The following is an 11,916-nucleotide window of genomic DNA, read 5'->3' on the forward strand; positions in this document are numbered from 1 at the left end:
CAGTTGGGTTTATAAACGCTCACACGCATCCTGCGTCCACTGACTCAGCTTCAGTTCAACGACAAAAACAAACAATTAATTAGCAACGTTGGACCCAGTAGCGAAGAAATGACAAGTTGAGTTGCTGTTGAGCGTTGTCGAAACGTGTCAGCGGGGTTAACGAGCAGAAATACTGCGAATAATGACAACAACAGTGGCCTAATAACAGCTAATTTCAGTTTACGTAATGTTAGTAATGGCTCTTTACGTGGATGGAGGAGGAGTCAGTGATGTCACGCACGTAGCGTCGTGATGCGTCACCTTGAAAAACAGGCCTAAATATTTTTTGAATAGCTTAGCACCTTAGCACACGTACAACTTTCATGATCTCTGGGTGTTTGGGCTGGAAAATGCAGAGCTCCTGGTGCACATGTCAAGCAATGAGATATCACTGCATGTTATTAAATAGTATTTTTTTTGTTTGTTTGTTAACATACCTGACAATAGTGAGGCACTTCTCCCCAGGCTCGGTGTTCCTTTTTCGGGGAACCCCGTATTTCTATAAAGGCCCTTGTCCCGCCAAAACTCTCCCTCTTGTCTTTGCGCTCTGTGAGAGAGGTGAGCAGTTTCCTTCTTTCCATTTGTTTTATGCTTTACTGGGCCTAGTTTCATGGGTTAATATTAATATATCTATCTGTGTTATGTCCACATTTTAGGCCGCTCGCTTGAGGGAGATCAAGCCGATCATTTGTTTGTTTTTATTTCATCTTATGCATCAGAAAATAAAGACGATTGAAAGGACACCGATACGTATCCTCCCTCCTTCACAAAAAAAAACAACAAACAAAAAAACACACAATGCAGAAGATTACACCGGGTAGCCTACACATGAGACAACAGGTCTCAGCTCTCCATCTTATGTAGTGTTTTAGATCCGTTCGAGACCTCATTTCCTCCACAGAGGACAAAAATCAACTTGCAGGCCTTAAGATCTATCTATCTGTCTGGCTATGCACATTTAATACTACGTGTATAATCCCATCCTGCTGCTGTCAAAGACCTTTGCTTTAGACAGTATTTATGAAATAAATATAAATGTTACCTGCAAAATTAGCAGGTGTCTAGATAGATAGATACAATATATAGAATAAAATACAATCATAAATAGAAACTACTCACTTACTCATGCACAATCCCATTAACAGACAGAGTAAGAGCATAGCAAATATTAAATATATTTCTGGGTGGCTTTGGGGAAGAAACAGTTCCGTGGTCTGGTGGTGCGAGTTTTTGTGGACCTATATCTCAACTATATCTGCACTTTTCAAATTATAGCTTACGACTATATTAGTAAAAAAAAATATCAGCCTCTTTACCTAAGTAATAAAGTTGCATTCAGTGTCAGAGGTTGATGCTGCACCACGTCGACCCCACCAACCGGCCTTCCCTTCAGGCCGTGGGCGTCGTAGCGGATGGGCGCGCTGCCGAGGAGCAGGAAGTCAGATAAAATTCTAACTCGATCTTTTTTTAGATTTTTTTTAGAATTTTTTTCCCATCATCACATTATTATAAACACGACTGAGGACAGCATCAGCAGACATTCTGTGCAGAAGGAGAACGATTAAATGAATGCCACACATTCACGTATCATTGTTTTTATTAATACAGACATCGGTATAAGAAGCTCTTCCTCTAAATTAATCAGTCATCTCTAATATATATGTATATAATTAATAACATACAATAAGATTAACCTTTACTGAGCGGTAGAAATTCAAAATGACGCGGCAGTACCATGCCACGTAAACCTGTGCATCAACAAGAATTTACAAACTATAAAAAATAATTATTAAAAATCATTAAGATACAGAAATCACTATGTATATACAGTAGATCTACGTGTGCTAGAATAGCCACAACATTATGACCACCTTGCAAATATTGTGTAGGTCTCCCTTGAGCCTCCAAAGCAGTTGTGACTCATCAGAGAATGGACATGGGCCTTCTGAGGGTGTCCTGTGGTGTCTGGTAGCATAATGTTGTTAGAGGGGGGGCCATCAAGGAGTGTCATTGCTATGGGGTGGGGGTGCCTGGTCTGGTCTAGGTGGGTGCTACATGTCTAAGTAACATCCACACGAATGATTGCCAGGTCCAAAAGTTTCCCAGCAGTACACTGAATTGTCACAAGATGGTCAATGTTATTTACTTCACCTGTCAGTGGTTTTAATGTTGTGGCTGGTTGGTGTAAGTACCGCTATTTTAGGGGTGTTTGTAGCACACTGTGTAGAGAGTAGTTAATGCATTAGTTCAGTATCACCACTATTGTTTTCTGCTCTATCAGTCACAACTTCATCACAATGAATCCAGTTTCACAGTGCACAGTCCAACTCTCTACTTCCTACACAAAGGTCAATAGTTTTCATTTTCTTCTGACATTTTTTTTTAGAGAAGACGAAAAGAACTATTGTGATAATGAGCTTTCAGTAGCTGCGGTTGGCTGGTCTCCTATTCTTCTTAAAGCTGAGGACGTTCTTGAAGGCGGTTCGAAACACGGAGCTGGAGAACACATAGATAACGGGATCCAAGGCGCTGTTGAGGTAGGTGAAGCCAATGCAAATCTTAAAGATCTGGGTGACCCGGCTGTAGGTTTTGCAGTCATTCGGTCTTTTCGCTTTGATGTACGACCCCATCAGGCCCGTGATGACGCTCGGCATGAAGCACAAGGTGAACACTATACTGATCACCATCACTGCTCTGACGGCACAACGTACCCACTTCTTCTTGTTCATTTGCCGTTGGTTCAGCCGGCAGGTGATCCGGGCGGTGCAGAAGAGCAGCAAGAACCAGGGCAGGAAGAACTCTCCCACGTAGACCGCATAATATATCTTTATTGGTAAAGGGGGCACTTTGTAGGAGTCGAAGCTGCGACAGCGGGAGATGTTGCCGTGCTGGCGGAGTAGGTTGGTGGTCAACAGCGGCGTTCCAAGGGCAATCACAGCGATCCATATCACGCCCGTGAGCCAGATGGCCTGAGATGAAGTCATTCGGCTGATGCGGCGGTGCGGATGGACCACCTTAAAGTAGCGATCCAGCACCACAACTGTCATGAATGCAATGCTGGCAGAGCGATTGACCGTAAGCATGAAGAGGTTGATGCTGCACAACGCGGACCCCAACACCCAGCCTTCACTTCGGGTGTGGGCGTCGATGCGGAAGGGCACGCCGGCGAGGAGAAGGAAGTCAGCTAAAACCAGGTTGAAGAGGAAGACGAGGTGCGGCTTCCAGACCTTAATGCGGATACAGAAAATCCACAGGGCTAGGATGCTTCCTGGCAGGCCCACGATCATCTCAGTGATCATGATTATCTGCAGGAACAAGTCTCCCTTGTAGTCCTGGCCAGTAGACAGACAGTGGATTGAGGTGCCATTCTCGTTCACCATTTCAGCTGAGGACAGTATAACCTCCCTGGCTTTTCAGCAGCTCCTTATTTTCAGCAGATCTTACGTTGTTGAAGCCTTCGAAGAGGAGAGGAGAAGAGAAAATGGGTTTTAAATAATATATAATGAAGCAAATAACTAAATACAATATTCCAGGGACCAGCCAGATTGACTCTGTCCAAAGGCAATAACACCCACTTTGTACGACCTTGAAAGCTCACTAATAAACCCATTTTACACATTTTATTTGTTGGGTCTATTAAAAACATATATACAATTTGTGCTTTTGGAAGAAGCAGGTCATGCAGGATTATTTGGTGCCAAGGAGCAGCCCGGGTAAGGTTGCCAGCAAACCAGTAAACTCATTGTTTTCCCGTCAGTTCTGCTAAACTAAACTAACTATCTAGCAGCTGTAACTACCTTAACATTTAGTGGAAAGACAAGACAAAACAATCTTCACCTCCAACTCTCAGCAAGAACCCAAAAAGGCGTATTTGTTGACAAAACGTGAAAGGGTTTGGAACTCATTTCTGCCCCTGCTTGTTCCGTACCTGCACATTAAACAGCGACTTTTAATTACGCTGCCTTTTAAATAAGGTCCAAACCCAAAAATTGATACGCAGCAAGAGGGACAAAGTTTAGATTTCGGCACTTACCAGTGGCTGGGGACTGATTTGCGCGTTCGGACGACGATCGTCAGTGCAAATCTCACTCAGTGAAAGTGATACAGTGAGATTAGATCCTCAAGTTATGAGAGCACTGGTTTTCCCCTGGGCTTGTTATGACATGAGTGTAATGATCATTCCGAAGAAAGCATTCGACAAGACACACAATGGCACCATTGTGGCACGCACTTCCCTTATTAATGATAATTAGAATACAATAGATGTTTTTATTGTCATTGTCTGGTAAGAAACAAAGAAACACAGTTTAGCAGCTCTCACAGTGAAACACTGAAACGATATATACAAATAAATAGAATAGAATAGAATCAAATATCTTTATTGTCATTTTAACATGTACAGAGTAATTAAAATAATTATTAAAAATCATTAAAATACAGAAATCACTGTGTATATACAGTAGATCTACGTGTGCTAGAATAGCCACAACATTATGACCACCTTCCAAATATAGAATAGAATAGAATCAAACATCTTTATTGTCATTTTAACATGTACAGAGTAATTACGTGCAGTCCATTTAAAGTCATTCATTCATTCATTCAACAACCACGGTTGTTGCACAATCCCTTATTGAATTAAATGATTATGTTTCAGCAGCATTTAATACGTTAATCCATGTGGGATGGGAACTATTTTGTTGTCTGTTGGTTCTGCTTTGGCGGCACAGTGGTGAGGTGGTTAGAGGGAAGGTCCCGGGTTCGAATCCATGAGTTTGCATGTTCTCCCTGTGTCTGCATGGGTTCTCTCCAGGTTCTCCAGCTTCCTCCCACCGTCCAAAGACATGCTGTCTAGGTTCATTGGTGATTCTAAATTGGTCGTAGGTGTGAGTGTGAATGGTTGTCTGTCTCTCTGTGTTAACCCTGAGATAGACTGGAGACCTGTCCAGCTGGGATAGGCTCCAGCAGACCCCGCGACCCTTCACAGGAACAAGCGGTTGCAGAAGATGAATGAATGAATGGTTCTGCTTTTCACCGTCTGCCTGACTGCAGCACTTTCTAAAAGTTTGTGACCAGGGTGCGATGGGTCCTTCAGTATATTCTGGGCCATCCTGAGGCTACGTGAGCTGTCCCAGTTCTTCTAGAAAGGGGAGAGGGCAGCGATGTGATTCTCTGGGTGACCTTTATGACCTTGTGGAGCGCTTTCAGCACAGAGACACAGACAGCACATCAGGATGCTCTCTATAGTCTCTGTTGGGCCTCCTTTACCAGCTCCACAGTGTGTGTGCCCCAGTTTAGGTCCTTTCTGATGTGGACTATCAGGAAGTGGAAGTCCGACACCCTCTCCACTCCGTCCTCACCTATCAATAAGGACTAAATGTCTGTTTCTTCCTCCTCTAGTCCACAACAATCACCTTAGTCTAATTTGTATTGAACCGCAAGTTGTTGCCTCTACACTGCACTGTCAACTGCTCCACTTTGTTCCTGTTCCAGCCTGCTGCTCCAGGTGGGACAGCGCAGCATGAGTAGACCTGTTGGCCCCGTATGCAAACAAATGACATTTCCAAATAAAAGTATTGCGAGAAAATTCATTTGGAAATCCATATACACGTCAAAAAATATGTTTTCATTGCAAGTTTTGTGTCCCCTTTAATACTGGACGCGCTTGTATGACTGCGGTATTTTCTTACCGATAAGGAGTTTTAAATGACTCATAACCGCAAACAGAGCAATTAGTCTGCGGACAGCACACAACAACAAACTAATTAACTACGAGAGGCAAAGCACCTGGAGAAAACCCACTAAGGCACGGAAAGAACATGTAAACTCTGCACGGAAACGCCCTATGGGTTTGAACCCAGAACCTTCTTGTTATTTGTTTTTTCCTAATTTTTATCCTAATCTTCTCCTAATACCTCCCGTTCACACACTCCTTCTATCAGAACTGATATCCAACCATCTTCTCTCTTTAATTTGAATAAAAAAATAATAATTAACAGACCAAATCTTACAGTACATGGTCTTAATGCCTCACACCCTTCAACAGACAAAGGTTTTTCTGTTTTTCTCATTTCTCCAAACTCTCTTTGCTTTTTCCAGCTCAGTATTCAACCATGAAGCTTACACAGAATCCCTCCCTCCCCTCCTCCTCCCCCTCTGGCTCACCGCTGTCCGACCTTTGTGAGCTGTCGGTGACTTTATGGTCACTGACTTCCTTACAGCGCTACCAGTCTCCATTCATGCTCCCAAAGGTGTGTTTGCTAGAATCACTGGACTCTGATCGAGGGATCTGCCGTTCATTCAACTGTTTTATTGGAGTACGCGCAAAACAAACACACACAGGACCCAGCACTGGCACCGCCTCAGGACGGACATCTGCTCTCGGAGGAGCGGGATGATTGCACTATGAGTTAGCGTATTGTGCAGAGCATGTCGGCGGCTTTCTGAACGCATCTCTTTTAAACTTGTCAGAGCTTAGTGATTATACGCCGCTTTCTCATTTTGATAAATTATATTACAGACATATGAAAGCATTTTGATAAATATTCGCCATATTTTCCCAGCCATGCCAGCTAGTCTATGGAGAAGCAAGGATGCACAGCTGAATGCTAAGATTCCCCCAATGCTAATATGCATCTTAAATGTATGTGTTAACACGCTAACCATGGGCGGTTAGCATGTGGGGTCCACCCTGGACAGGTCTCCAGTCTATCACAGGGCTAACACAGAGAGACACTCACACCTACGGCCAATTTAGAATCACCAATGAACCTAACCAGCATGTCTTTGGATGGTGGGAGAAAGCTGAAGTACCTGGAGAGAACCCACGCAGACACAGGGAGAACATGCAAACTCCACACAGAAAGGAACCAGTCGGCCCATGGATTCGAAAATATATTTATATGTGATGTGATGAAAATATAATGTGATTATAGACGAGGTGTAAAACCAAAGTACTGAACAAGCAAAGCAAAGCGAGCTGTCCTTGAACCAGAGGGCTATAACGTCAAATCCCCGTCACACGGACCATGTGCCAAAGTGTTTTTGGACAAGACACTGAACCCTGAGTTGCTCCCAGTGCTTGGCTACGGTGGCGAACGAATGAATGAATGCGTCACTGTGACTGTGAAGCGATTTGAGACGTAACATCCTAACGGGAATGCACGGTAAACCATGGCATCATGAAAATCAGAGGATTCTTCCATTTGGAGCCACACATGTCTTCTTCGCTGAGATGTTTGACTCTGGAGCAAAAGCATCAGCGCTGCCAGTTTAGTATCCATCCATTAATATGTTTTATTATACTGTATGTCAACACTGTATTTGACTGCAGCTTCTCTGACACACCCAGGTGCTGTGGCTCACTGATAACCCCAGAAACGTCCCACAAGAAGACTTAGATACAGGATTACACACTCCGAACGTTCTGTGTGATACAGACACAGAGTTTGGCAGCACATCAACACATTTATTTACACACTTGTCATATGTTTAACAGAGAACATGCAAGCAGCCACTTCAGGATCAGGACCAGTAACTGGTACTAAACACTAAAGCCACACTCAAACTCATTCTTCAAGCGGTCCAGGTTTTCATCCTGGGCTTCTCCCTCGGTTCACTCCTTTAACCTGTGACAGGGACATCACCGTCTCACTCTGATAACATGGAGCAGCTTAATGTTTAGCTCAAGATCCATACACACACACACACATGCACACACACACACAAACACACACCGACACACAAATATAGGGAAGTAGAGGGATTACAAAGGCACAGTGACCCATATGCCGGACAGGGATGGAGGCGAGACAACTAAAAGTGAGGCGGACACAAGGTAGTTATAACTGTAAACTGCATTTTAACATTTTCTTTAATGACTTGAAGACTGGCACAGGTTCAGGTTTAAGTTGTCATTGCGTGTTTATTTCTGTTGCACTGTGTGAAATAGTGAAGGGATGCGTCTGTACTCACTGCTAATATTAAACTAATGTTGACTTTATTGCTGTTTGAGGAGGAATTATTGATAGCAATGTGTCACCAAGCCGTGTTCGACGGTGTTTTAAAGCCCAGAGTGAAAACCTGCTGAAGATTTTCCAAGCCTCTAATATGTTAAGCAGGGCTTGCTACCTGTTAATCCACATTAGAGCATGTGCTGCTCTGTTGTTTGTCCTGTGGATGAGTAAGAGACGAACCGCAATCAGTTATCATTCTATGTATTTAAAAACAATATAAGATCAGCTGTACCCACTGCAGAATTTTATGACAGAGAGTGTTGACTATGGTCCTTCAGACCTTTCATTAACATCAGTCCTTTCTGTGTGGAGTTCGCATGTTTTCCTTGTGTCTGCGTGGGTTCTCTCCAGGTACTCCAGCTTCCTCCCATCGTCCAAAGACATGCTGGTTAGGTTCATTGGTGATTCTAAATTGGCCGTAGGTGTGAGCGTGAATGGTTGTCTGTCTCTCTGTGTTAGCCCTGAGATAGACTGGAGACCTGTCCAGGGTGTACCCCACCTCTCGCCCAATGACAGCTGGGATAGGCTCCAGCAGACCCTGCGACCCTCCAGACGACAAACAGTTACAGAAGATGGCTGAGGTGTGAATACAGATTCTTAAAGCTGGCCACTTGCGATCCGACTGCCTTTTTTTTTTTTTTTTTTTTTTTTAATTTAACCTTTATTTTACCAGGAAGGTCCCATTGAGACACAGTGTCTCTTCTACCAGGGAGTCCTGGTCAAGATGGCAGCAATTATACAGTATAAGTTATAAATGACAAGGAAATACAACATAGGACATGGGTACAGAGCAAAGACATCAAAAACAGACTAACACAGAGAACACAGAGTCAAAGACAACAAAGACTAGGGAGAGCCAAAAATACATTAGAATGAAATAAAAATACTAGAAGCAGTGACACTGTTCAGTGTAAGTCAGCTTTAAAATATTTTTATTTTTCCTTGCGGAGCGGATGTTAATTCAAGATCTGAACGGAGCCTAATACGACTGTCAAGAAAAATATCTGAAACAACACACACTACAAGACTATGTGGCTGCATTTTTAATTATTATTCCTCACAGTTATGGAAGAAATTAAAAAGTGAAAGGTGCAGCCCATAAACACAAAACCAGAACACCCTGAAGTCAAAAATTAATAACAACCATTAGCTGACTTTATTACATAAAGTCGTATTGTTGTACCATTGAATGTGAAGCCTCTGGTGGAATTCATACGTTTTGTTTTTTCTTCCTGGGGAAAACCTGCCAGTAAATCAGTTCTGGATTTCTGTTTACGACAGTGAGCTCTTCCTCCTTTGCCACCGGGTTTAGACAGCGCCTTAATTAAAGCCGTTGTCCCCACAGGCCAAGAAATGTCATGGAACCACCTATTAAACCACAACTATTGCCACTATTTCCAGCTGCTGTACAAATAAAACAAAGTGTTAATGAGTTTGCTCCTTTCTGTCAGAGTTAGTGTAGCTGTTCAAAGCTAAGCCGACGGACTGCTGGCAGCAGCTTCATGTTCACCATAAAGACAGAGGGGTATCATTTTAATCAAGAAAACAAACAAGCATACCACTGCTTTACATTTTGGCACTCAAGAAGAAACTGGAACCTCTGCAATTACTTTATATTTGAAGAGCCGCCTTAGATATTAAATTCATTCCTTCATTCATCTTCTGTAACCGCTTGTCCTGTGAAGGGTTACGGGGGGGCTGGAGCCTATCCCAGCTGTCATTGGGCGAGAGGCAGAGTACACCCTGGACAGGTCTCCAGTCTATCACAGGGCTAACACAGAGAGACAGACAACCATTCACGCTCACACCTACGGCCAATTTAGAATCACCAATGAACCTAACCAGCATGTCTTTGGACGATGGGAGGAAGCTGGAGAACCTGGAGAGAACCCACGCAGACACAGGGAGAACATGCAAACTCCAAGACCCCAGTTATTCTGGTTAGCGGCTAAAAACATAACTTTCTGTTTCTTTGTGACAGGCAATGGCTTTGATGATGAAGCACAAGTCAACAGCGCCACTCGCCCCCTCTCCGCTCTCGTCCGTCTCTACGTGTATGCGCTGCACGGCTGCCTCTGTGAGGTGGCCTTCACTGCTGTGTGGGACTGGTGCAGCACCCGGGACAGGAGGCTGGCAGGTCACAGCAGCCTGTGGGCGCTACCCATGTACGCCTCCGCAATCTACTTCATGGAGAGCCTGAGGGCCCGGCTGCTGGCTCACCATCAACCGCTCCCCGTGCGACTGGCGGCTTACACCGCGTTCATCTACCTGTGGGAGTTCAGCTGGGGGGTGGGGCTGAGGCTGCTGGGGGCATGTCCCTGGGACTACTCGCATTATAGGTACAACCTGGGAGGACTGGTGACTCTGGAGTACGCACTGCCCTGGACCATGGCAGCGTTTCTAGCAGAGCAGCATGTGATCAGGAACACTCTGAGGATAAGACTGCACAACTGAACTGATGATCTGGAACAATGCACTGCCACAGTCAGCCAGAAAACAACTCTTTAAACTGTTTGTGGAACCAATACCTGTGAACTCAAGTTGAGGCTGACTAGTCTCTAATAAAAAAAACAGAAACTAATGCTGCGCAACAATGAAATCTATATTCTTGACCTGAATACATATGCTGCGAACACACAGCTCATGTGCTACATACTGTGAGCTGCAGATATGTATAGCCTGTATAAAAACAGGCAGCAACTCAGCACAATCAAGAGTATTTAAAGGAGAATTACCGTTTTTTACAACCCGGACCTTATTTCTGCCATAAAATACGATCGTTTACTCACCCATATAACTTTGGTGTTATTTGTCGTTCAGATGATATTTACATCTGCGTATATCCATATAGTGGGAGTGACTGGGGCACCAAAACGCAGCCTCTAAATGACGCATTATCTGCCGTGAAACTCGTTCATTTCACCAATATTTTGTTATGATATGCTAGTGCTATTCCCCGTTGAGTCTGGAGTTACCTGTTATCTATTTGCGGACATGCAGCGGTTTGTTGTTCTTTGGCCAGCTGTTCCTCTCTCTGCCTCCGCATCCTCCTTTCAACGAGCTCCTTATCCCATATACTCTGGCTCAAAACGGTAAGGACGTCCATCATAAACAAAGTCGTCGTCCACAACCTCAGAATCGGAGAAATATTCAGCCATGTTGCAAAAAACTAGCGGTAGCAAATTACAGGTAAACAAGCTGCACGGGGTGCACGTGGCGCTCAGAGATGACATCATCCAGGTCAAATCTACAGACTACCAAATGATGATAACAGGTAACTCTGGACTCAACGGGGAATAGCACTAGCGTATCATAACAAAATATTGGTGAAATGAACAAGTTTCGTGGCAGATAACGTGTTATTTAGAGGCTGCGTTTCGGTGCCCCATTCACTCCCACTATATGGATATACGCAGATGTAAATATCGTCCGGACGACTCCAAATAACACCAAAGTTATATAGGTGAGTAAATGATCGTATTTTATGCCAGAAATAAGGTCCAGGTTGTAAAAACAGTAGTTCCCCTTTAATAGTACCCCCACAGCGTGTTGTTAGATGGGATAGTGTAGCCGGGTTATTTCTCTGAAGCCTTCTCCGTGTACAGCAGCTAAAGGTCAAATAACTTTCATAATGTTTTCTGTCATGTTGCCTGTGATGTTTGTGTTGCCGTTCAGTTCCTACTGTTTCCTAGTGTTCCTGTCTTGGTTTTGGTCTTCAGCCGTTTTTGGAGTTGTGTTTCTTGGATTTTACCTAGCTCTGGATTTTGAGTTCTCAGTCATTTTGCTTCCTCTGCGTCCTGCATTCGGGTTCTACTTCACCAAAACCTAACAACGTGGTTCCTAGGGAGTATAAGGCTATGTG

At 43.9% G+C, this 11,916-nt stretch overlaps 2 protein-coding genes across 2 annotated transcripts; one reads left to right on the forward strand and one right to left on the reverse strand.

Annotated features, from left to right (window-relative positions):
* Window positions 1-1,624: 1,624 nt before the first annotated feature.
* Window positions 1,625-4,197, reverse strand: hcar1-3 (hydroxycarboxylic acid receptor 1-3). Its single transcript, XM_084562138.1, has 2 exons — window positions 4,073-4,197; window positions 1,625-3,494 (listed from the first exon to the last, which is right to left on the reverse strand). Exon 2 carries the CDS (start codon window positions 3,417-3,419, stop codon window positions 2,460-2,462), a length of 960 nt encoding a protein of 319 aa, XP_084418264.1. The 5' UTR covers window positions 3,420-3,494; window positions 4,073-4,197; the 3' UTR covers window positions 1,625-2,459.
* Window positions 4,198-6,705: 2,508 nt separating this feature from the next.
* LOC311500887 (transmembrane protein 229B-like) lies at window positions 6,706-10,574 on the forward strand. Its single transcript, XM_084562516.1, has 2 exons — window positions 6,706-7,876; window positions 10,036-10,574. Exons 1-2 carry the CDS (start codon window positions 7,840-7,842, stop codon window positions 10,506-10,508), a joined length of 510 nt encoding a protein of 169 aa, XP_084418642.1. The 5' UTR covers window positions 6,706-7,839; the 3' UTR covers window positions 10,509-10,574.
* Window positions 10,575-11,916: the final 1,342 nt, after the last annotated feature.

Source organism: Chelon labrosus (assembly GCF_963514085.1).
Source record: "Chelon labrosus genome assembly, chromosome: 15".
Lineage (NCBI taxonomy): Eukaryota > Metazoa > Chordata > Actinopteri > Mugiliformes > Mugilidae > Chelon > Chelon labrosus.

Excerpts from the sequence above, each read along its gene's own strand:
- hcar1-3 (XM_084562138.1), bottom strand. The coding sequence starts at position 3,419 with ATGGTGAACGAGAATGGCACCTCAATCCACTGTCTGTCTACTGGCCAG.
- LOC311500887 (XM_084562516.1), top strand. The coding sequence starts at position 7,840 with ATGGAGGCGAGACAACTAAAAGTGAGGCGGACACAAG. Across the intron at positions 7,877-10,035 it reads AAAAGTGAGGCGGACACAAG|GCAATGGCTTTGATGATGAA; the intron begins GTAGTTATAACT and ends TCTTTGTGACAG.